Source organism: Dasypus novemcinctus, chromosome 2, assembly GCF_030445035.2.
Source record: "Dasypus novemcinctus isolate mDasNov1 chromosome 2, mDasNov1.1.hap2, whole genome shotgun sequence".
NCBI classification, from domain to species: domain Eukaryota; kingdom Metazoa; phylum Chordata; class Mammalia; order Cingulata; family Dasypodidae; genus Dasypus; species Dasypus novemcinctus.
The window spans coordinates 154452932-154479016 of record NC_080674.1 but is presented as its reverse complement, the minus strand read 5'-3'; the positions used below and the strand labels follow the sequence as shown (position 1 = coordinate 154479016).

At 40.4% G+C, this 26085-nt stretch overlaps 1 protein-coding gene across 3 annotated transcripts in view; it reads left to right on the top strand.

Annotated features, from left to right (window-relative positions):
- Nucleotides 1–26085, top strand: part of PRELID2 (PRELI domain containing 2) — a 78260-nt gene that overhangs the window by 18704 nt on the left and 33471 nt on the right. For 2 of the 3 annotated variants that reach the window (XM_004476568.5, XM_058280245.2), the window contains exon 5: nucleotides 14025–14130. In XM_004476568.5, the coding sequence (XP_004476625.1) occupies nucleotides 14025–14130 (106 nt within the window). Of the gene's footprint in view, nucleotides 1–14024; nucleotides 14131–15262; nucleotides 15416–26085 lie in introns of those variants that run through there. The other variant, XM_004476567.5, reaches the window with a different exon arrangement.

Sequence of the window (26085 nt, the reverse complement as noted above, 5' to 3'; positions counted from 1 at the left end):
GAGAAATTGGAGTCCTCATACATTACTAGCTGGTTGGCATGTGAAATGGTTCACTGGCTGTGAAAAACATGTTCCTCAAAAAGTGAAACATAGAGTTACCACTTGACCCAGCAAATCCACTCTGTATTGAAAACCTATATTCACACAAAAACTATTACATGAATGTTCATAGCAACATGATTCATAATAGCCAGAAAGTGGGAACAACCCAAATATTCATCAACTGATGAATATAAAACCAAACATAACCAATATAGTATACCCATACAATGGAACTTTATTTAACTATTAAAAAAACAACAACAAAGTACTGATGCATGCTGAAACATGGATGAACCTTGAAAACATGATGCTGCAGTGAAAGAAGCCAGTCACAAAAGGCCACATATTATATGAGTCCATTTATATGAAATGTCCAGAAGAGGCAAATCCGTAGATACAGAAAGTAAATTAGTGATCATCAGGGACTGGGAAAAGAGGTTATAGAGAGTGCCTGCTAACAGGTACAGGGTTTCTTTTTGGGTGATAAAAATATTCTGGAATTGTACAACTCGGTGAATATACTAAAGACCACTTAATTATATATTTCAAAAAGCATCAATTTTATAGTATGTGAATTATATCTCAATAAAAATAGACGACTGGATTTCTGGGCATGCACATTTTTAGTATATATGGATTCTGACACATTCTCTTCCAATGTGTTACTATAGTAATTTATACTTTCATCAGTAGTACATGAGAATGTTCATTTCCCTACGATATTGCTGTCACTTAATATTAACATACTTTTAAATTTTTGCCAAAATAATGGATGAGAAATGATTAGTTCCTTTGAAGAAGGCTTACAAATAAAAGCAACATATAATAAGGACTGAATATTAGTGATTATTGCTGTGAAATATTATTTCAGAGGATATTTACTGTGTGTTTTGTTATTGTTCTGCATGATTTGAATTTTTTATTATGAACCTTCATATTTTTGAAAATTGTAAAGACCTCAAGCCCAAAGAACTGAAAACCAAAAACCTGAAATCCGTTCTTAAACCCCACACTTGTTAAATCATTACTGTCCCCCATTATGCTGGATTTAGTGGTGATCATGGTAGAATGTTCCAGAAGCCCACTGAAAATGCTGAGTCCATCAGCTGTGGAGGTGGGCTAGCTGTGAACCACCCATAAGTCCTCATTCCTTAGGCACCCTCATCACAAGAACTTCATGTGGAACATAGAAGTTTGGGGTTAAGAATCAAGGCTCTGGCAAGAGAATAAAGTTTTTTCTTAATACATAGAACTGGTGAAAGGAGGGATTTGTCTGATTTAATGTAAAAAAAAAAAAAGAGCATTTTAGGCAACAACCTGACTTCATTTTATCCTTAATTTTTTCACATTGTTTGGCTATTGGCTAGTCTTTAAAGCTGTGTTCTTCCTCAGTGATAGGTAAAATGATATTACTTGGCTGTGAGACTCCAGGAAAAACATTCTTCAGGAACTTTTTTCTTTTCATTTATCTGTTTTTTAAAAATTATTTTTAAATTAGTCATTCTGATTCTGGAAAAAATACATGTCTTGTAAAAAAGTATTCTTGCAATTCTAAAGAAAAAAGAAAATAAAAAATCATCCTGATTCTTATCACCCAGAGATAGTGTCAGTTTATATAATTTTCTTGGTTCATTCCTAATTGAAATTTAGATTTCTTCTAATTTTTTTGTTGCTATTACAAACAATGCATAATGAATACTCCTGTAATTATATCTTTTTCCACTTATACAATTATCTTTTAGGGTAGATTGGGCAAAGTGTTATTTCTAGATTATTGGTTATATGCATTTTATATTTTGGGTCATATTACCAGAGTCCTCCATAAAAAGATTGTATAAATTTACATGCTTTTCCCCCTTCTTTTGGTTTGTTATGTTCTAATCCTTTCCAAAACACTCCTTTTTATATTATTGACATAAGAAGTTAGTAATTATTTGACATCTACTCTTATGTCAAGGCCAAAGCTAGATATTTTTACTTGCAAAGTTTTTGAGGCTCAGGTTAAAGAATTTGCTCAGTATGTTGCTGAGACAAGATATGAATCCAGGTTTCTTGGATTTCTAGAGCAAAGTATAGGATAGAAATAGGGAAATTTATAAAGGGTGGATATATGTTCAACCATAGAGTGCTTTGGACACCAAGCTCTCAAGAATGGGTTTTGTCCTTTTGGCAGGCAACCATATGAAGGTTTTTTTTTTTTTAAAGACTTACTTAATTTACTTTATTTATTTCCCCCTCCCCCAGATGTTTCTCTAGACTGTCCGCTCATTGTTTGCTCGCCTTCTCCAGGAGGCACCAAGTATCGAACCCAGGACCTCCCTCATGAGAGGCAAGTGCCCAACAACCTGAGCCACATCCGCTCCCCATGGGCTGCGAGGTCTGCTGGCTTGTGGCATCTGCTTGTTGTGGTGGGAGGCAGCGTCTGCTGGTTGTCTTTTAGGAGGCACTGGGACCTGAACCCAGGACCTCCCAGGTGGTAGGTGGGTGCCCAAGGAGTTGAGCCATATCCGCTTCCCTGCCATGCAAAGGTTTTTGAACAGGGGGTAATGTGATGAAAACCATGATTCCATCTCTAGGGAACTTGTGTTTTCTTAGTTCTTGAGGTGAATTTAGAAAGGCACTGTTAGGCAGACATTTTAAATGAGTGGGTAATCTGGTTGGGGGGGCATCAAAGGAAGAAGGGCACATTATTGCTTTCATTCCCCTCCTTTGCCAGGGAATGTGAGTAGTAGCTAGCCACAGCACCCAGAAGAATGTGGACATTTTTCTAAAGCAAAAGCAAAACAAAATACACACACACAAAACAAAAAGCAAAAAGCAAAACATGCCATGGCTGCTGGGCCTAAAATTAGACCTACAAGCTATGTGTTGGTTAGTGGGTATGGGTGTGTCAGGAAAGCAGATACTGTTCTGGCCCTGTGCACGGCTTATCAGCTTAATTCAGAGATGGGTTTGAAATGGATTTCCTGTAGAATCTAAGCCTTATTCTCTCTCTTTACGTAGATCTCATTTCAGCTGTCAGCGGATGTCTCTGCAGTTTGGCACTTTCTTGGACAAATCATATCATTCTTTCTACCTGTCTGTACTGTCATACGAGTGGATAGTTCTAGTTATGCTTTCTTCTTTTACTAACTTAACTGAGCGTTTTTTTCCTGCAGTTCTTATGGAATGGAATTTTCATCCTTTTTCAGAAGGTGGAGTGATGTGTTTCACTACTCTAACTCTTCTAGACCCCAGCTTGACACTTTGTGCCTAAGAGAAGTCCTTCTATACTTTGTCTCTCCTCCTTGTGTCCGTTAGGCTGCCTTTCCCTGCAAATAACAGAAGCCCTGACTCAGCTGATACCAACCCACACTTTATATGTTTACTATGTGGTATTATCTCATAACCAACAGGGCTCTAGTGCCAAATCTGTTACTCTATCAGCTCTACTTTTCCCTGTCTATCTATCTTTCCTTCTTTCCTCCTGCCTCCCTTCTTGGGCTTCCTCACAGCTGCCAGTAGCAGTAAGGGTTAACATACAACTTTGTCCACATTTAGTCAGGGAAAGAGAACTGTGGGAACAAAAGAACCTCTTGCCCAATCATGGGGGTGGGGAAGGAGAGAAGGACCTTCCCCTGAATCTGATTGGGCCCACTTAGATCACATGCTCCCTTCTGGGCCAATAAGAGTGATCAGAGGCTGATTGGCCTTGACCAGCCAGGATCTTAATCTAGAGCTGGGGGTTGGGTCAGCTCCCCTAAACCACATGGGCTCCATAGGGGAAGGGTATGTGCCTGAGCAGCAAAAAGGTGAACTATAGTTAGGAAGGGGCATTCACACAGTTTGATGTGTTTGATTTGCTTTAGAAATAGTGGAAATTCACCGCTGCAGATGAAGGACAGTTTTTGGAAGAACACAGGGATATCTACCAGTGATTTGGCCTCCCGAGGAACAGGAGCCAGGAACTGGAAAACCAGCAGAAACTAAAGCAGCCACGTATTCTCTTTCTTTCCATATTGGCCTCATTTGTTCAGCAGTCTACAGCTCTGCTTTATTCACACAGCCAAGCCTGGCCTCCTCAGGTCCCCACAGGGTCTCATATGTCCTGTGTTACAGTAACGACTAGAATCTTTGTGTACAAATCCATCTCTGCCAATTTGTAATTATATGTTCTTGGGCAATTTACTGAACTTTTCTGAATCTCAGTTTTCTCATCTCTATGTTGGAATATCATCTCAACAGGGTTGTTATGAGAATTAAATGAGGTAAGTACACATAGAGAGCTTAAAACACTGCCTGCCCCAGGGGTCAATAAAAGTTAGTTTTTAGTATTATTAATTTTATTGTTATTGTCACTTCAAAAATTCACAGTGATTTTGATTCTGATCCTTCATATGTATTTGTTTGGATACTGAAATAGTATTTATAAGGTTTTACCCCTAAGCTGCAGAAAGATGACCCATGTTGGAATTTTGCATTCCCTCAGTACCCAATCACTGGAGCACCTCAGTTCAGGAGTCTAGTCACTAGGAACCCTTCTGGTTAATTCCAAAGTGGGATTTAAGCACTGGAGAGAACAGCAAATAGGAGTTAATACAAGCATTTGGCACAGACTGAAATTCCCCATATTTTTAGTTCTCTTCTTAGTTTGTCATAGATCCAGGAGGCATCATGCACGGTGTGCTGTTGAGTGGTGTTCTCTTGAAGGTGTGCTGTTGACTTGCAGCAGTTTTTTAGAGTCCCATATGCGGGAAGGCTGCTTTCCTTAGGTCATTTGAGCCAAATCAGAAATTAGAGAAGTTACTCTTAACAGGAAGTAAGGAAAATAAAAATAATAAAAAAGTAAAAGTCAGTTTTTGTGGAAATGTACTTTATTATGAAGAGCAGTACACAGGTATTTATTTTTGAAAATGAAGAAAGAAGCATGTTTTGAGATTTTCAGAAGGAAGAGCAAAGTTACGGCTTCTGCCTTCTGAAACGTTGCGTCCAAAGTAGGGTTATGAATTTGTTAATATTTTGTGTTTTGTTAGTTTCTGGCGCTTTTCTTACTTATTCTCCTTTTCCTTGTAATAGATCTTTATTATACTGTGTAGGAATAGAATTGCTGAGCATTTGATTTGGTTTTAACAATGGACATATACTTTGAATAATTCTGAAAGATGTGAATCTTCATTTTGTAAAACTGTTTTCTTGGGCTTCACATTTTCACAGTCACTGTATGTTTTTGTGGGAAGTTAAGACTTTTATGGTATCTTTATGGCAACTTTCAAGTTATCATAGTCAGTAGAGACCAGCTCTATTTATGATGTTGCAGAGCTGGTTTCCTTTTATCTTTGAGTAACAAGATCATTCTCTCCCAGCTTTGAGCGTCTCAGTGGCCGGTGTCTTCATCTTTCCATATGTAAGAGCTTCTGCTTAGACTCAGATGCTTACTAACCTTATTTCTGAGATTTAAACATGCTCAGGCTAGCAGAGTGTATGTTAATAACATTGAGTATATCCCATGAATTTTGTGAATCAACATTTATGAAATATCAAAGAAATTCCCCCTGGAATATAGTGAAAGAAACAAAAAGCCAAAATCAAACTGTACAGATAGATTAAACAAATGGGATGAGCACCTGTTCTTAAGCTCAGTGAGTTTTCATTATAACTGAAGCTGCTCAAATGAATACTCTTCATTCTAATAAATAAGGTATATAAAATTTTGAATTTTTCTGTTCTTGAATTTTTGTATTAAAACATCCCAAGTGTCAGTATTTACCTGGTAAATCACAAAGAGTATAATTGGCACGTCTCAGTACTAATTGTTGGACACTTTTTCTTTGTGTAACTATTTTTTTCTCTGCCCTGAAATCCTTATTACTCAAGGGCAAATTTGACAGGCCTCCTGTTTTTGCCTTCCATGTGTTCTTTTAAGACTGTCACTGACCTTTTTGAATGACCTCTAAAATTCCTTGTAATGAAGTATTAAAATGCACTGGCTCTGCTAACTTTACTTAGGAATTAATTCTAAGCCCCAGTCCTAGTGCTAAAGGGCTTGAGGGTGTAGTTATCTAATAGCCTGAATAAATACCACTTTATTTGTTGCCCAAACATGACTCCCTGTGCTCATATTGACCTTGATTTCCAATGCACCAGTGGGTGATCAAACAATTAGCAGAATGCGTTTCCAATTATGAAAAGCCGAGCAATAAGGCATTTTCTGTGTAAATATGACATTTGGACTGGAGTCTTATTTTTGACTCAATAAGACTGCCCTCCAAAAGATACTCATTTGCTTTTTTATGATTGTATTGATATAGTCAGGGTCTTCTCTGTTTTCGCATCCTGTACTTACCATTTCACTGGAGGTTGTACCCTGAGATCACAGTGCTTGGCTGTACCCCCAGTATTTCATAGTTCTTGGCACTTAGAGGATACCCCATAGCTGTTTGTTGAATGAAGAGGAATGCAAAGTTACTCAAGGAGATGCGAATAGTCCTCTTTATGGGCTGAAATGGGGAGGAGGGAAAGGGAGTGAAAAGGGATGAAACTGGCGGGAGGGGTAAATGCAAATTCTGAAAGCCCAGTGGGATTTGGTAGTCTGGTGTGGTGTAGAGACAGCTTTGGAATAATGTGGAGACCTCTCTTCTGGCTTCTGCCTGGTCCTTTCCATGCCCTTTGACTCTGGAAAGACAGAAATAAGCTGACCTGAGCTCTTCAAGCAGAAGGATATGAAGTTTTAATGAGATAATAAGTGGAAATGCTCTGTACTTGGAAAGTGTAAAGCACAACATAAATATGTGTTGAGTAAATGCTGTTGCAAAGTAAGATGGCTCTTAAAAGGTACCAAATTTGGAAGATGGAGTTAAGATGGCTCTTAAAAGGTACCAGATTTGGAAAATAGAGTTAGCTTTTCCTCTCGAAAGTGGCAGTGATTATGATTGAGCTGAAAACAATGTTTAGCCAAGAGCATTCTGTTATTTACAAGTAAGTTGACATATCTTTTAATTCCCACCCACCCCCATTCTCCTTTGCCCTGAGGTTTCAAGTTGTGTATTAATCCGAGGTTCAAGGGGAATATAGATTCCTTATGGTGATTCTAGTTCTGTAGGCCTGGGCCTGCTACTGGGAATCAACATTTTTAAAGTTCTCCAGGTGATTCTGCTGGGCAGCCAGATTTGGAAACTCCTGGTGACTAGTCTGTATCCTGTGATCCCCATGGTAAGCAAACATGCACTTGGCACCTCTTTTGGAACACTGTTTTTTATAAGGCCTCTGTTGATCTTCTAAAGCATGACCAGTTGATAATCTGCCTACCCAGCAAAGGGTAAATACTTCTCAGCAGAAACACCCTGAGAAAAGTTTAGCAAAATCAGCTGAAGGCCATTTGGAATTTATGTGAGGGAGGAATTGTCAGTGGAAGTAAAAGATGAAGAAGGGAGTCTTGAATCTGATTAATGTCTAACGTGTTGCATTCTCTGCTTTTATGGAGCAGAGATGGTAGTTAAATTTTCTTTTGTCTTTTTAAGAACCTGATGACAATCTACTTGACTCGGATTCTACATCCTCCATCAGACTGAGAATCAGCACCTGGGAGCTTCATCTTTGTAATCAAATCTAATATTTGCAGCTATGCAAAGAGATGGAAGACAAAATTGGCAAGCTCAGTTCTGCTTGCATTTATAAACTTATGGCTACCTTTTGGGACTTTTTCTGTGCTGGGCATGGAGGCTGCCCTATTTCATAAGTGACTGATCTCAAGAGGGATGTAGCATTGAGAGGGATTTAGGTGGTCATGCTATCTCGTTCTGGTTGACTCTCCCCTCTGCTCCAGGGTAGCTCAACAGCTTCCTGTCTGAAGATAGGAAAACCTTCAGGCCTTTACATACTTGTAGCTTGGAGCAGTCCTTCTTCAGGTGTTCCTTATTTTCATAATTAAAAATCACTTTCCCCCTTTTCCACAAGTACTACAGTTACAAAGTACATATAAGAAAAAAAAAAAGGTATGTTCATGCCCTTTTCAGGTATGTGCCTTTCCTAGTCATTGGCCCCCGAGGAAACCAATATTCTGACCTAGATGAGTTTTGCCTGCTGTTGATCTTCGTTTAGAATGGAAATCATATAATATGCACTCTGTGTTATCAGGCTTTCTTCTTCCTAACATTGTGTCTGTAAGATTGATCTGTGTTGTTGGGTATATCAGTAGTTTGCTCATTTTCCATTGCTGTGTGGCATTCCATTGTATGAGCCTACTACAGTTTCTCTGCTTTGTTCACTCATTCTGCAGAAAAATCATTTTTACAACATGGATTCATACTGTCTTTACTATTCTGACTCATGTTATTTGGGACTGTCTTATTATTAAATTCCATGATTTTTTTAAATGGCTGATCATTGGATATAATTATTCCAGTTTGTTTTATTAAACGTCCTAATTGTTGGGTATTTATGTTGATTTCCATTATTTGCTTTTATAAATAATGTGATGAATATCTTTATGGGCTGATTTAAGCCTTCATTTAAGATTATTTGTTTAGGACACTTTCCTAAAAGTAGATTTGGTGGGTCCAAGGGCAAGTTTGTGTGTGAGGCTTTTATCAGGTGTTGCTAAACCGAAGCACCTCAGGGGCGTGGTAGTTAGCAGTGTTGTATAGACCTCCACTCAAAACGGGATCAGGACCAGCTACAGAATTTGTTTTACGCAGTGTAAAATGAAAATGTGGGACCCTTTGTTCAAAAACACGATTAAACATTTCAAGATTTTGACAGCAGAGCATTGAATCAAATGCTTAAGCCATGAATCTGTGCTTCTCTTTCCGTAGCAGTAGAGTAGCATTATATTTATTACTTGTGTTCACATTATTAACTGCTATTTATTGAGTGCTTACTATTCTAAGTGCTTTACGTATATTACCTTATTCAACTTAGAGCACCTTATGGAATTGATACTTTCACTTCCATTTGCAGAGGAGACTGAGTGCTTCAGGTACTTGTCTACGAGGGTGGGCTCACATTAGAACTGAGATGTTAACCCAACTTGGCTGACTCCAGGAAATACCCTTAATCCCTTGATCCCTGTCCTATAGTAAAATAGTAATTTTTCTTTTAAGGGCTGAAAACTTCTTAGCACTTAGTGAGAACTCTGTAAATGGTATTGGTTCTCTAAGGAAGCATAGGTATAGAAATGGGTTTAGACAGATAGGATAGGAGGAACTACATAATCTCATGAGGCAGAGTGCAAGTATCAGTGGAGCAGTCTCTGTCCCAGCAGCGCTAGGTCCAGGGTGTGGCCAGGACCCTGCGTCTTCGTTGGGGCTCCCTTTCTATGTGGTTACAGGAGAACTCAGAAAGCCCCATATTAGAACTGAGATGTCATCATAAAAGGAATGCCCGTGGCGCCTTTTTTCTCCTCAAAGACACTTCAATTAAATTCTCATCATGAACACAATTAAGCAAAGTTTGCCATACCTAACCAGTCAATAATTCAGGGACAGGATCTCATTAGTTTTTGCTTTCCCGGAAGTGGCTGTTTCGAGGATTCAGAGATGGTGGCTGTGTGCTCTGGGGGAAATTTGCAATCCACATTTCCTCTGAATTTTGAGTTTCTCAAATGCAGAAGGAAATGAATCTTTAAATGACTCAAAAATAAGAGAAAGGTTATGTAAACTGTGGTTCACTTTCACAGAGGCACTCTGAGATCTGGGCTATGCTTTTTGCCATGACTCCATTGCATTCTCTATTGAATTATGACAATCCGGTGGGCAAAGCAGTAGATGTGACTGAGATACAGGCACCAAGGGAGTGAGTGAGCTAATATCCTCTTTTTTTTTCTTTTTAGGTATGGGGGCTGGGGATTGAACTCAGGTCTTTGTATGTGGGAAGCTGGCATTCAATCACTCAGCCTCATCAGCTTCCCTGAGTTGTTTTTTTTGTTGTGCTTGTTGTCTGTTTTTGTTTTTTCAGGAGGCACTGGAAACCAAACCCAGGACCTCCCATGTGGGAAGTGGGAGCTCAACAGCTTGAACCACATCCACTCCATCAGCAGCCTCTTTTATAAAAATTCCCAGATACTATGGGTGGTTTCTCTCTCAGCCAAGAGAAGGATGCCCCTACTGGCAGTAGCAGGCAGAACTCCTGGGACAAAATTTTCCTTGTTCAATTTCCCTGACAAAAATATTGAGGATGCTCTATAAATGTCTCCCCTTCTTTTGCTTCTTCCCTTCCTCCTTCCCTAACCTCTGTCCTCCTTCTCTTCCTTCTTTCCTTTCTAATACATTGATTTCCTACGACAGGCTGAGCATGGCAATCTAAATTGAAGGTGTAATGAATTAAAAAATACATAGGTACAACCACATAGAAAAACATTTGGCATTATCTATTAAAGTTGAGACTATGTGTGTCATATGGCTTAAAAATTTTACCACTAGGTACTCTAGAGATACTTGTGTACATATGCATCTGATGTATTATAAAACATTTCATGGCACTGTTGTTGATAATAACCTCAAACTGGGTCCAGTCTAAATGTCCCTCTTCAGTAGAGTGGTTAAATAATTCAGGCTGTTTTCAAACAATAGAATGCTATACATCAGTGAAAACAAACAAATAGCTGAGTGCAACAATGCCGATGAATTTCCTGAACTGTAGATTGAGCGTGTGGGCTCTATTCTCTACGACTTAGTTAAACAGAAGGACTGAGCAGGCAGGGACATGATCGGTTTGAGCTTAGGAAGCTGACTTCGGGCAGTGTGCAGGGAGGCTAGAGTATAGGGAGTTTGCGCTGGGGCCACAGAGACAGTTAAGAGGCAGAGGCAGTGGTCCTGGAGAGACAACGCCGTGCTAAACCCAGGGAGTGAGAATGACATGGGTTACTGAGGCATTTTAGAGGTAAAATAAATGCAATGTGATGACTAATGGGATGTTTGGATTGGTTAGAGGGATTCATACAACATGCTGCTGAGACTTCTAATCAACTGGATGTGGGGAATGGTAGTATCTAACTGAGATAGGAGGACTAGGTTTTTAGGGTGGTAGGTAATGAATCTGCAGAACATGAAGCTGTATGACCTTGGGCAAGTTAATTTAACTTCTCTTTACCATAGTTTCTTCATGTGTAAAAGGGAGAAAATATATTTAAAAGTGTAACAACCTCAGAAGGGAATACAATGTCTGATGCATAATATAATATGTACTTAAAAACGTTTGCCATAAACTGTTACTACACAGATTGGTGAAGAGTAAAAGCGACCCTGAGTGTATACCATCATACATGAGCTGAGTTCTCTCTGCAGGTTCAACAGAGATGAAAGGCAGAAAGGTAGGAGAACTTGAATCATCCTTATGACTTTGGAGTGAAACACCAAGCACTTCAACTGTGTGGGTGGGGAAGAAAGTCTTAGGACAAAAAGACAAAGGACTGAGGTTACATAGTGTGGGAAAAAGAAAGCCAACAGGTAATGTCATGAGACTTGAAACAAAGGGTGAGCCAGAAGTTAGCCACAAGTTAGCATGTACCTTTGCTGAAAATGGTTCTTGGTAGCACAGAGTCATTTAAAGAATACTTTATATTTGTATTAAAATGATAAACTCAGGTCTTCATCATTATTCTTTTGGTGATTGTCAAAGTAATACATATTTATTATTGAAATTTTGTGAACCACTGTAAAGACCAAAGTAAATAAATAACACCTAGACTTCTAATGCCTGGAGACTCTGTTGTTAGGATTTTAGCTTATTCCATCTATCCATGAATCTGTCCAGCCATCCATCTATCCATCTTTTCCTTGTTTTTGTTTTTAACAGAACTGAAATTAAACTGTACATTTTTTGTAACCTGCTGTGTTTTGCACAGGAACTTAAAACGGTGGCTTATCCTAGCATGAGGGATTTAGGTTAGCTTTGTGTAGTAAGAAGAAAATGTCTGATGTGCTTTGTCAAAGTTATTGAGGGCGAGCGCAACATTTTCTTCTCTGGCAGTCTTAAAATATAATAGGATAAGCTCTCATCTTGTTGATGGCAAGGCCATGACCCTGCTTTACTACCCTATTATTCTCTGATATGTGGGCAAACCCTGAGAGTGCTTTTCTGAGGACTTACTTCTCCTGAAACAGGCAAAAAGAAATATTGGTTAGAATATGATGTAAGGGAGACTTTTATTAGTCCCTCACCTACAGTTGCCTTGAGGACTGGAGAGTGCATCTCTCCCAAGAGTGTAAGACTGCTCAACTTTTCATTTTCAGATATTAAAATCACTGAAAATTCTACTCCAACTAATCTGGAATAAAGATGGGAAAGAGAGTGTCATAGGTTTACATGAGCAAGTCATTTTAAATAGGCTTAAATCTGAAGGGGGAATGCTGCTTTGCCTAGGCTGAAGGTATTTATGTCAGATTGGCTGGAGTAACTACGTGTGTGTAGAGAGTGAGACAGAGAGGAAGGGAGGAGGGAAAGAGAAAGAGTGAGAGGTGAGTTCTGAAGGCTTCCTTTTATTGTGTGTATGATCTAAATGCAGAGGCTACTACTATTTGGAGGCAGATCTAATTAAGAGCTTATGATTACTCCTTTGACCATAATAGCAGCTTGTTGGATCCAGGATTTTGTCAGAATATGTTTCTTTGTGTGAGTGAGTATGTTCACATATACATGCATAAATACACAAATATATAGGAGGTGTGACTTCCCTCTTCTTTCACATAGAAATATAAGAAGAAGGTAGCAACAACATTCTCTTAGTTGAATATTCTTGATTGCAAAAGAAATCTAATATTAATTAATTTGACAAACGCTCATTGAGCTCACTGAGCGGCAGGACATTATGCTGAAAATTGGGGATAGGGGATTTGCTGGGGTGGCGACAAGCCTTTTTTAGTTAGTGGCGTACGTGTTACTGCTAATCTGTCCTGTTTTTTGGTGGCCCTGGAAGAGAGGTCACTGATGCCTTCAGGAAAAGCATAAGCTCCTCAACCTGAGAAGACTATCTGTGATCTGGCCTCCACTTACAGCCTCATCTCCTAACATATCCCCCACGCCATCCTAGACTCCAGGCCTTTCTGTGGGGAGACTATTGAACCCCTTACTATGTACTGAGCATTTTCAGGTAACTTGCAGATTCTTGCATGTACCCAGCGACTTCAGGCCTCCTTGACAGACCCTCGTGGTTTTCTCCTGGTGGAACGCCTTGCCTCCATTTGCTGACATGATTCCATTTGCGTCTGTTTGCCTCCGTTTGCCAACCCTCTTATCTGCGTCTCCCACCAGTAAGTGAGAGCCTGCAAGTCAGGGACTGTGTTCTTTATTGTGACTTCCTGGCACTGAGTATGCTGCTTAGCCTTTAGTAGCCACAGAGTCAATGTGTGTGGAACAAATGACTGTTATAGGGAATGGGGATAAATAATATTGGTAGAAAACTTTGAGGTGGGCCTGCAGCAAATCTAATCTGTCTCACCTGCTTTTACAATCCAGGATTAAAGAAGTTATTAAAGACTAGAGTCTGGCTGTCCAGTCTTGGTCTCTCTGTCTCTCCGTCTGTCTGTCTCTCTTTATATAAGTGACTGACATTTGTGTGTCAGTTATTGTTTATGTGTCACACACTGTTTAAAGCACTTTGCACATATTAACTCATTTGCTTCTTATAATAATTCTAAAAGGAAGGTACTATTATTTCATTTTACATGTGAGGAAACTGAGGTACAGAGAGCCTAAGTTACTTCCTAAGCTCATACAGCTGATAATTGTCTCAGACTCCATTTTTGTTTTTTTCAGATTCTGTTTTAAAAAAGGCATCTTTGTACCATGAAATGAATAGTCTTTAAATTGAATAGGACTATTGCTTATATTGTACAGACTATAAGTCTCTTTTTAACAAAATCTTTTGGTGTGACAGGCAATTTTTGAATTATTACTAAACAATATCTTGTGTTGATTGTAAGTGGTAATTGTGTGGCTGGAAATATCTGTAGTTTGCATATAGAAACATAGAGTGACATCAAAGACATACATATATATTTATTTTGCAGGACAGAGTTCGTTCAGAGAGGCAGGATTTCAATCACTGGGGCTGGATTTCTCAACTGCATTTTGGAAACTTTTGCCAGCACATTCTTAAGACAGGGTGCCCAGAAGGTAAGCTTATTTCCATTTGAATCAGAATTAATTTTAAGGAACTGTGGAGATTATAGTAGGGTTATTGAATAAGGCTCATGAATAGACATAACAAGAAAAAATACAGTTAACAAATATATGCAAAAAATAATTGCCTTCACTAATTACTACATCAATGCAAATCAAAGAAAAACTAGTGTCTTTTGTGGCCCATTAAATTAAAACCAGGCCAAGGAAAAGCATGTGATATATATGGAAAATACTTAACAGTCCAATTAAGAGAAATAATCAGAGTGAAAAATTCTATTTACAGTTTGTACAACATGATGACAACTATTTAATAAAAGAGGTAATAGCTAATATTTATTGAGTATTTGTTATATGCTACTCACTGTTAAAAAAATTTCATTTAATCCTTACACACCTTTGAAGTACCTGTTATTGAATTGATGTGATGATGAGGAAGACACAGAGAGTTAACTTACTTGCTCAAGTTGACACAGCCAGTTTAGTGGCAGAGCAGCAGTTCACATCCAGGTCTGTCCACCTTCAGGGCTTGTATTCTTATCCTGCAGTGCTTGTAAATATTATAATTTTACTGTTACAGGAATATACACATAACTAGCACACACACACAATCCCCTTGTGTCCTTGGTGCCCACACATACACACAAGCACAAGAAAATGCACCAAGGAAATAGGTAAAAATGCTGATAGTGATCATGTTTGGTTAACAGTGATAGTGTCACCTTTTCCTTTCTCTTTACCTTGCTTGCTAATTTTTTTTTTGTATTATGCTTATATTACTGTTTAAATGAACAGAAACCCTGTATTTTCAAAAAGTTCTTTTCTGAAATTTTATTTTGAATTTTATTATTACAGTGAGATATGAAATTACCTAACAGATCCCAGGCCAGAAATGTCACCAAAGCTTCTCCTTCCTTCTCAGCACACTCTCCTCCTATTTCCCCACTCCCCGTGTCTCTAGCCCTTCTGTCCTCTACCTGTCCTACTACTGCCACCTCCAGACACACTGCTTCATATGATTCTCCACATCATCACCACAGTAGTCAGCACAGCTTGCATTCATTCTGCTTTGGCCAGATCTTGCAACCTCTTCCACAAAACCTTGCCCTGCTCTTTATGCCCACAGTGCTGTCCTTCCCACCTGAACACCGGGGCTCCTGAGGATCCATTCCTGTGGCTTTTGAATTGTACTTGTGGGTGGCCACCTTGGTTTTAAGGTCCTGTAGAGCTCTTCTGTTTTTATTCTATCTCATCCAGCATTCCACATGAGATTTTGTTAGAAAAAAGGATGGGTAAAGAATAAGCCAGAAGTTCTGCTTTGTATTGCTAACCTAATAAATATCATATTGTACTATTAGTTTGCTCTCAAGTAAATGTGTCTTATTTTCTTGTCTTCACAGCATGCTTTTCAAACTCCCTTAGGACAAAATCCATTCCTTATACATTTTTGTATGCCTAGTGCATATAATGGCTGGGTATACAGCAGGTGCTTAGGAAGTGTTATTAATGATGATGATCATAATCATTTATTCCTAGATTTACTCAGGAACTTCTTTGTATGTTAACTTGTTGCATTTTTCACGATAGGCTTCATAGCTGGTTTAAAGAACTGTAATTGTGTCTCCCAGAGATTGCTGGGTAATAGACCCTTTTCTAGTTTTGTAGGGCTAGGTTCAAGAATGAACTTGGGGGAAGCAGATGTGGCTCAAGTGATAAAGCCTCTGCCTACAATATGGGAGGACCTGGGTTCAATTCCTGGGGCCTCCTGGTGAAAAAGAAGAAGAGAGAGTGTGCCTTTGCGGCGAGCCAGTGTTCGCGTGGTGAGCTGAGTGCACGCACGGTGAGCCAGGTGTTCACACAGTGAGCCGAGTGCCCACGTAGGTGCCTGTGTGGTGAGTGCCCGTGTGGTGAGCCAGTGCCCATGTGAGTGCCCACATGGCGAGCTGAGTCCCCGTGTGGTGAGCCAGTGCCCATGTGAGTGCCCACATGGCGAGCTGAGTGCCCTTGTGAGTACCCACATGGTGAGGCAGTGCCTGTGCAGTGAGCCAGTACCTGCATGGCAAGCTGAATGCCCACACAGCAAGTTGAGTGCCTGCACAGTGAGCCAATGCCTGCGCAAGTGAGTCATGCAGCAAGATGATGATGCAACAAAAGAGAGGTAGAGGGGAGAGTCAAGGGGAAGCACAGCAGAGACCAGGAACTGAGGTGGCACAATTGACAGGGAACCTTTCTCAACATCACAGGTCCCCAGGATGCAGGGCAGGGTGGGGGAAGGAGGGAGAAGAAGGGGGAGGAAAAAAATGTTAAAAAAAAAAAATGAATATACTTATTTAAAAGAAAAAGGAATGAACTTGGACTAGGATGCATTAGTTCGGGAGGTTGAGGGTGATGAGTGAATGCTCAGTACTGTTCCCTTCTCCATGGACATTCTGTTGAGAGGTGCTGCTGGCCCTGGTGAGGTGGCTCCTGGCATGTATACAGACAGGTCTATGTGCAGAACTGCTTGAAGGGGCACTTGGGCTTCCACAAGGTCTGATGTGATCCTTACTCAGACATTATTGCTGGGTTTTCTGCTGTATCACAATATATGTATTTGTAAAAAAAAAAAAACTCATGTTCTGTAAAATTATGCACTAGCAGTAATGGGGCTAATGAGAAAATAATTTAGTTGCCACATCCCTGACTCAGCTGACTCTCTCTGACAATCAAAGATGGGCAAACCTTCTGTAAAGGACCAGAGAGTAAATATTTTAAGCCTTCAGGCCAAGAGGCAAAAAATAGAGTATATTATGTAGGTACTTTTATAACAAGAGAGAATACAGATTTCTGTAAATTTTTTAATTGACAAAATTTAAATACAGTAATAATCACTGAGTATAGAATTTTGTAATACAAGTCTACAGAAGAATGGACTTCTTCTTTTGGGAGGAGGGATAATCTTTTGCTGAACTGGGGTTCAAAGTTAGTATTCCCTATCAACAAATTAATTGTAGTTGTTTATTTGTAACAACCAAATTTAGTTTGCAGGTCATACAGGGACAGGTGGCGGGCTGGATTTGGCCCACTGAGTGTAGTTGGTGAACCCCTGCTTTAGGTAAATAATCACTGATTAACCCAATTGGGTCTGTATTTGACCTAGCCATCAATTTGAGCTTATTACTGACTTTTAACCATATGGTAGTGGTGTACATTTTGATCCCTTGAGATACATAAAGTAGACACTATTTTATTGATGAGCAATGTCTTGAAGAGTTAAGTGTATCCAGTATGTGGGTGGCTGCCTGCTTGCCTTCCTTCCTTTCACAAATATTTATTTGCACCCGTTTTGTGCCAGGGCCTGTGCTAAGTGTGGGCTAAATGGATTTACTCAAGGTCACAGGACTAGTAAAGAGCAGAATCTGGACTCAAATCCCTGTCTTCTGTCAACAGCTCTTAGGTGAATGAGGCAAACATTTGTCTTCTCAGCATCACGACACTCCACAGATATTGCTGTGCATTAGACAAATTTGTATTGTGGTCTTACCCTCCCTTGCATTTGTTTGGACTCTTTGATTACAAGTATCAGAAACTACTTTAGGCTGGCTCATTGTAAGAGTTCAAGGGTAGTAAGGCAGGCAGGCTTCAGGAAGGCCTGTGCTAGAAACTGGAAACTGAACCCAGGCCATGTTCTTTCTGTAGCTTTGTCGATAGGATTCTGCATCTGTTTAATTCTTCCCTTTCCCTGCTCCCCATGCTGTGTAGTTGGATATGGCAGTCCACAGTTTGAATGTGTATGTTTTCTAGAGTTCTGGCCAACAAAGAGACTGTCTCCTTATTTCTTCATTTGCACACTCTCTGGAAGGGACTCTTACCTAGCACAGCCGTAAGGGTGGAAGGCAGGTTGTACAAGCATGGCTCATGCTCTTCCATGGCCGTGTGGGTCAGGGCTGGGGTGGTGGGATAGGTCAGTACTCCCAGAGGGTCTGGCAGGGTCTTGTGCTCCCTGCTGGCAGAGAGTGGGTTTTATTAATTTTAATCTCTGAATCCCTAGTACAGTTCTCAGTACACTTATGTGGAAATTAGTCGAAAGGAAATTGAGTGCCTGGTGAGGTCCTCAGTGATGAATATTATTCTGGAAATCATTATGTGACTTTAAAATTTTAAAGCAAGGATTTAAAATTTTAAAGCAGGTAATTCCTCTTTATTCTCATTTATTACTCTCAGAAGTAAGAATATATTTTTCCTGCTAGCATTTGCCATTTCTGACTTTACTTTTTCTTTTTAATGGTTCAGTTTAATTAGTTAGCTTATGAATTTTAGAAGCCACTCATGCTTAAGTGTCTTTTACCTTTTACCTAAGCAGCTGAGTCTGCATAACTGACTTCTGGAAATCACCATGAGAATGTTTTAGATGACTATTTTCACTTTAGGACCTTATCCCTGAGGCTGTTTAGTGGTTGTAAAGGTGGGATTTGATATCAATTTTTGTCCAGAAAAAGCAAAACTAGGCACTCACAAAGTTTGTAAATTAAAAACTTGTCCTAGACATGACTCTCCAAGCTAAGGTCACTTTCTTCTGTGCATCTGGGGGCTGGTTCAATTGCCTTTTTTCCTCCCTCCCTTCACTACTCTAAGGCGACTTGCAATTTAAGGGCCTTTCTTTTCCTTTTTTTTTTAAGATTTATTTATTTATTTTATTTATTTCTCTCCTCCTCCCCCCCCGCCCCCAGTTGTCTGCTCTCTGTGTCCAATTGCTGCGTGTGTGTTCTCCTTTTTGTCTGCTTCTGTTGTTGTCAGCGGCACGAGGAATCTGTGTCTCTTTTTGTGGCATCATCTTGTTGCGTCAGCTCTCTGTGTGTGTGGCGCCATTCCTGGGCAGGCGGCACTTTCTTTCACGCTGGGCGGCTCTCCTTTCGGGGCGCACTCCTTGGTGCGTGGGGCTCCCCTATGCGGGGGACACCCCTGCGTGGCACAGCACTTCTTGTGTGCATCAGCACTGCGCATGGGCCAGCTCCACATGGGTCAAGGAGGCCCGGGGTTTGAACCGTGGACCTCCCCTGTAGTAGTGGACGCCGTATCCATTGGGCCAAGTCCACTTCCCTTAAGGGCCTTTCTAACACAAATGCTGACTTTACATGTACCACTTGGACCCCATTTTCCTCTTGGAATGGAAGTGTATGGACAGGAGTTTAGGGCTTTCCCCTTTGTAATCAAGTCAACAGACAGTCCTTGAAAGAGAAGCAGTTCCGGACTTTGAGTCAGCCGAGCTCTCTCTCATTGCCTTTTTGACCAAGCACAAGTCACTTTGTCCTTAACATTATTCATCCATAAAATGGGGATCTTAATGCATTCCCCGTAGAAAGATATGAAAGCTCTCAGTAAATTGAAGAACACAGGTCAAATATACATAATGCACTTATTTTTAAGAATTAGAAAAATCAGAACAGCATGCTTCTTTATCACACTTTCTTTTTATGGTTGCTATTAGTTACTGGTTTTATGGTTATTATACTGTACTATTTGTTTTTTTTCTTCAAACTCATGTGATCACAGCCCACACAACTAGTTTTTAAACTCTGAAGTTCAATTCCACAGATACATTTTGGGTATCAACAATTTGCCAGGTATTGGGTAGAATGCCGAAGACATAGTTAAGAAAGAATAAGATAAAATTCTTAAGACTAGAGACTGTGCCTTCTATAGCTCTACTTCCTAGACATCTAGCTCAGGGCTGACAGTATGACAGGCAATGAATAAACCTTTGCTGGTGCTGAAAATTTATTGAGCCCCACTTGGAGTTCAACGCTCAGACTATGATCAGTGCTTAGAAGGATATTAAAATAACACGCAGTGCTTATCAGCGCTTCTGCGTCTAGTAACGCTGATATTGGACGCCAACTGCTGTGCTTGGCATGATTTACCTTATCTTTCTTTTGAAGAGCTCTGAGATAGAAATTGTTTTTCCCACTTTACACATAGGGAAACTGAGGCCCCAAGTGGCAAAGCAGTTTTCTAAGGTCACACACATAGGGAGTGATGAATCTGGGATTCGAAACCAAACCTGCCTGACTCGAGTGTGGGTTCTCAGTCACTACACTGCACTGCAATGCATCTTTGGTCTCTGCACTTGAACTGCTTGCATGAGGGCAAGATGTGCATGCTCGACCTAGCCAGGGAGAGGTGCTGTGGCCTAAACAGTAAGGGTGGAGGAATTCAGAAGCAAGGACCTGAGTTCACTGCAAGAACTTGGAATGGGCATGAGGAATGGGGACCATGAGGTTGTTACTTGGAAAGGCCTTGAGTGGCTGGAGAGTTGTAGTGGTCTGGAACTGTAGGTACCCCAGAAAAATATGTTCTTAAATTTGGTCTTGTGTGGTGAACCTTTTGTAAGTAGGACCTTTTGATGAGATAGCTTCAGTTAAGGTAGTCTGGCCTACCTCAATCAGGATGGGTCTTAATCCTAATAATGGAGTCCTTTATAAGTAGAATGAAATTCAGAAACAGAGGGGAAAAAAAGCCACAGAAGGAGCAGGCAGAAGCTGAACATCAACAGAACCTGGAAGAGAAGGGAGAGACCAGGAGATGCTGCCATGTGCCTTGGCTTGTGACAAACTAAGGACCAAGGATGACCAGTGTCTAGCCCTACAACGCCACATCTTTGGGGAGAAAGCATTGCCTGATGATGCCTTGATTTGGCCTTTCTCTTCACCTCAAAACTGTGAGCTGATAAATTCCCATTGTTTAAGTCAAACCATTGCAAGGTATTTGCTTGAGTAGTCTAAGAACCTAAAACAAGAACGTCCTCCTGTATTAGTCAGCCAAAGGGGTGCTGATGCAAAATACCAGAAGTTGGTTGGTTTTTATAAAGGGTATTTATTTGGGATATGAGCTTACAGATACCAGGCCATAAAGCATAAGTTATTTCCTCACCAAAGTCTATTTTCACATGTTGGAGCAAGATGGCTGTGAGGGTTCAGGCTTCTGGGTTCCTCTGGGCTCAGCGCCTCTGTTTCCTCCACAAGGTCAGCTGTAGACTATGAGGCTCTCTAGACTTTGCCTCTCTCCACAAAGTCAGCTATAGACTATCAGGTGCATGGCTCTTTCTCTCTCCCTTGGGCTCCAGCATTAAACTCCCAACATCAAAACTCCAACATTAGAAGCCCTCAACTCTGTCCTTTGCTGTGCTTTTTGCCAATGCCCTAATGACGTGGCCCAATCAAAGCTCTAATCATAACTTAATCATGTCCAGATTCAGACCAGATAACAAACATAATCCTATATCAATTTTTGGAATTCATAACCATATCAAACTGCTACACCTCCCTTCTGTTTAGAGTCCCCAACCTTTGTTTATATCTAGATTCCAGGGGACTTACATTCCAGAGTACCATGCAGGTTAAGGGTATGTTTAGCTGGCATTTGTACCATTTTTTACCATATCTACATACCCTTTTTTCTGCTCTCCCATCCACTACAGGTTTATTGTTGAATTGTTTTAAAAATATCTTCATATTAATAAAGAATATCCATGTTTATATCCATGTCCGTTCTATATCCATGGCAGTGATAGGCAGTAATGGTAATAATTACTGTGAGTTTTCCTCAAGGCCACACAGAAGAGTGAGTGCTCTGTGTACGACACCCTCAGCCAGTAAGCACCCTGTGGCTCAGATACCTTCCTCAACTGGGGAGGCACTCACCAATTTCCTGACTCTGCTAGAGTCTCCGTCTCTTTGCCATTATTTCCTGTTCCTGCGGACAGTTTCAACTCATGATGGCTAAAAGAAGAGGGGCTGAAAGTGCTAAAGGAATACTATAAACAGGTATCACACTGCATGTCAGATTTTTTTTTTAATGTAAAGCATGCCTATTTTTTAAAAAGATTTATTTATTCCAACCCCCCCCCCCCCCAGTTGCTGCTCTCTGTCTCCATTTGCTGCGTGTTCTTCCTGTGTCTGCTTATATTCTCACTGGGCAGCTCTGGGAACTGATCCTGGGACCTTCTGGAGTGGGAGAGAGGCGATCTTTCTCTTGTGCCACCTCAGCTCCCTCAGATATATATTTTAATGCATTGTGAGGTAAGCAAGCACATTATATTAAAAAAAAAAAAAGCAACACATCAAGGAAACAAAAGATCTGAAGGGCCACAGGGACTGGTAGAAGTCTTGGACACACGAAAGGCCTAACACATATATCTGCAGGTGAGGGGACTGGTCATCAATTGTGCATAGCAGATAAGGAAGAAACCCAGACCAGAGTAAAGGCATTACTTCAAGAATCTGAAGAGAAGGAGACAGAGACAGATCACCACTCTTCCCCTTGGGAGCCTGGCTCAACAGTGTCTCTCCCAGTGGCCTGGTGAGGTGTGGGCTCCCCAGTACTGGGAAGGCGTCCGTATGCCACTTTCTTCACCTTTTTCCCATTATTGCCTCCTAAGGAACTTAATCACCACCAACCCCATCATGAAATTTTAATACCATACATATACTGTCTGTATGTACTGTATTAGATCTGTGTATCATATATAAAAAGTGAACAAATTTTCACTTCTTTTCAATATTGCTCCTGTTGAGAATGCATACCTTATACTATGCTGGATATAAATATCTTTTTGAAGTGTCTGCCTCCACCCCTCCAAAGCAAAACAAAATGACCCCCAGCTCTTCCCCCACACAAGAACACAATTCCAAACCCAAGTCAGAAGAACTCCTTTGGCCATCCCCCCACCTGGTTGCTTGCAAATTCTTCATATTACTTTTCTGGGGAGGCTCAGGAGATAATATGGGTGATGATAATCTTGTCATGCAAGTGTTCTTTTTTTAGCCCAGTTTGTCTGAGTGTTTAGAGACTACTAGAAATGCTATGGAAATGCAGAGCTCTCATTATTCAGTTGAGTAGAGAATTTTTTTTTTAAGTTTGTGAAATACATTTTCAATGTGTGATAAAATAATTTATTTCAGCCACTCTCCTGGCAAGGCCCCATTATTAGTTCCACATTATTTTTATTTTGTTGATAGGGAGGCTGATACAAAGAAAGATTGAATTCAACAGTGTGTGAAATATTTGTCACTGAAACAATGTGGGCAAGTCAAACAATTTGAACATAGCTTTGAAGAAGGTCTGGCCTAGACTTGCTACAGCTAAAGATATCTGAACATGCTGCTTTCTTAGGGCGTATGCTTGTTATTTTAGCTTTACAAAAATCCACTTTAATACTGGAAGATAATTCCTTGAGATTGAAGAAAAAAGTGGAGATACTATATATGTAGTCCAAATGGCACTTCAAAAACAGGGCTACTGATTGGTTCCATCATTTTTTCAAACTAATTGTATTAGTTATCTATTGCTGTGTAACAAATTACCCCAAACTGTAGCAGCTCGAAACAACACACATTTAGTATCTCTCGATTTCTGTGGGTCCGGAGTCTAGGCACAGCTTAGTTGGGTTCTCTACTTCAGGGTCTCATGAAGCTGCAGTTGAGGTGATATTGGGGCTGTGGTCTCATCTGAAGGCTGATGATGCAATTCCAATCTCACCCACATCATTGCAAGTAGGAGTCATCCAGGTTCCCTTGGGTGCCTGCTAAATTGGCCTCTCCATCTAGTGTCTTACAGTGTAACAGTGAGCTGCTAAGAAGGCAAGAAAGAATGCTGGCAAGGTGGAAACCACAGTCTTTAAACCTAATCATGGAAATGACATGCCTTCATTTCTTCTGTATTTTATTCATAGAGTTGAGTCCCTGGAGCCAGCCCATATTCAAGGGAAGGGAATTACACAAAGGCAAAAATACCAGGAGGTGGGGATCATTGGGAGCTCTGTCAGAAGTCAATTTTTATGTCAGGTTGTATGTACATATGTATGGTACATATTGGGGATTAATGATAACTAGGCATAGGTGAGGATTAGCTATACCCCCACAGCTTATAAAGAAATTCTGCCATACATGTAGATATTCATTAATCATTTATTTGTAAGTAGGCAGACAGTAGTTTAACCTAGCCTGCTTATTATAGGTTTGATGAAGTCTCTGTCCTTTTGGGTGCTTTGAATTGCATGAATGGTTCACTGAAGATACAGCTGATAATGTTCCGAAGGCAAGATTCAGCTATTTTTTAAAAAATTTATTTATTTTTTTAATGTTACATTAAAAAAATATGAGGTCCCCATACACCCCCCATCCCCCTCACCCCACTTCTCCCCCCATAACAACAACCTCCTTTATCATCATGGGACATTCATTGCACTTGTCTTCCAATCGCTGCCTTGCCTCCATGATTTCTGTTGAGAATCAGGCACTTAATCATATTGAGGCTTCCTTATATGTGACATATTGCTGCTGTCTTGCAGTTTTCAGAATTATCTCTATCTTTGGCACTCAAGAGTTTTATTATAACATGGTGCAGTATGAGTCTATTTGGGTTTGGAATTTGTTGAGCATCTTGGAGGTATATATTCATTTCTTATCTCTAAATGTGGGAAATTTTTGATCATTATTTCTTTGAATATTCTCTCTGTCCTTTTCTTTTCCTTCTGTGGCTCCCACAGCATGTACCTTGGAGTATTTGATGGTACCCCACAGGTTCCTCAGGTTCTATTCACTTTCCTTTGTTCTTTCTCCTTTCTGCTCCTCAGATGATTCCAACTGTTTTATCTCCAAGCTCACTGATTATTTTTTATGCTCCAATATGCTTTTTTTGGGTCTTTATTTATTTTTTTAATGTTACATTAAAAAAAATATGAGGTCCCCATATACCCCCCACACGCCTCACCCCATTCCTCCCCCCATAACAACAACCTTCTCCATCATCATGAGACATTCATTGCATTTGATGAATACATCTCTGAGCACTGCTGCACCTCATGGTCAATGGTCCACATCATAGCCCACACTCTCCCACAGTCTACCCAGCAGGCCATGGGAGGACATACAATATCTGGTAACTGTCCCTGCAGCACCACGCAGGACAACTCCAACCACCGAAAATGCCCCCACATCACCTCTCTTCCTCCCACTCCCTACTCTCAGCAGCCACCATGGCTACTTTCGCTACACCATTGCCACATTTTCTTTGATTACTAATCACAATAGTTCATGAATAGAATATCAGTAAGTCCACTCTAATCCATATGCTATTCCTCCATCCTGTGGACCTTAGAATGGTTGTGTCCACTCCACATCTGTATCAAGAGGGGGCTTAGACTCCACATGGATGCTGGATGCAATTCTCCTGCTTTCAGTTGTAGGCACTCTTGGCTCCCTGGTGTCGTGGTTGACCTTCTTCACACCTCCATGTTAGCTATTTTTTTTTAAAAGATTTATTTATATATTTATTCCCCCCCTTGAGGCTTGTTCCTTTTCTTTTGCTGTCTCTTCTCTGTGTCCATGTGCTGAACGATATTTCTGTATCTGCTTGTTTCCCTTTTATTGAGTCATCTTGCTACACCAGCTCTCTGCGGCACATGCACGGGCCAGCTTTGCTTTCACAAGGAGGCTCTGGGATGCCAGGGCCTCCCATATGGTAGATGGGAGTCCAACTGATTGAGCCACAGCCAATTCCCAGGATTCAGCTATTTTATAGAGACCATCAGGCAACCAGAATCTTCTGGTCCTGTAGCAGGGCATAGGACCATTTAAGCATAAACTATGGGTGTCACCCTTAAAGTTGGAAGGTGAAGGGCTTGTTAGGGTCTTATACCCTGATCATGTTAGGATGGGTATATCTTCAGAATTTTGACCTAATCCCCATATCTTAAATTCCACTAATTAAATTAATGGGAGTCCATTTCTAATATCCATTATGCTAGTTAAGCTGCTAATTTTACCAGTGAAAATCACAGTGTTAACATTATGCTAATTATCAAAGTCTCTGGAGATTTTCAAGGAAAAAGGTAACTGAAGTTTCTGGAGAATGGGGTTGCTGATTAGAATGTTTACAGACAACCCTTGGAGTCTGAAGCCCACGTTAGAA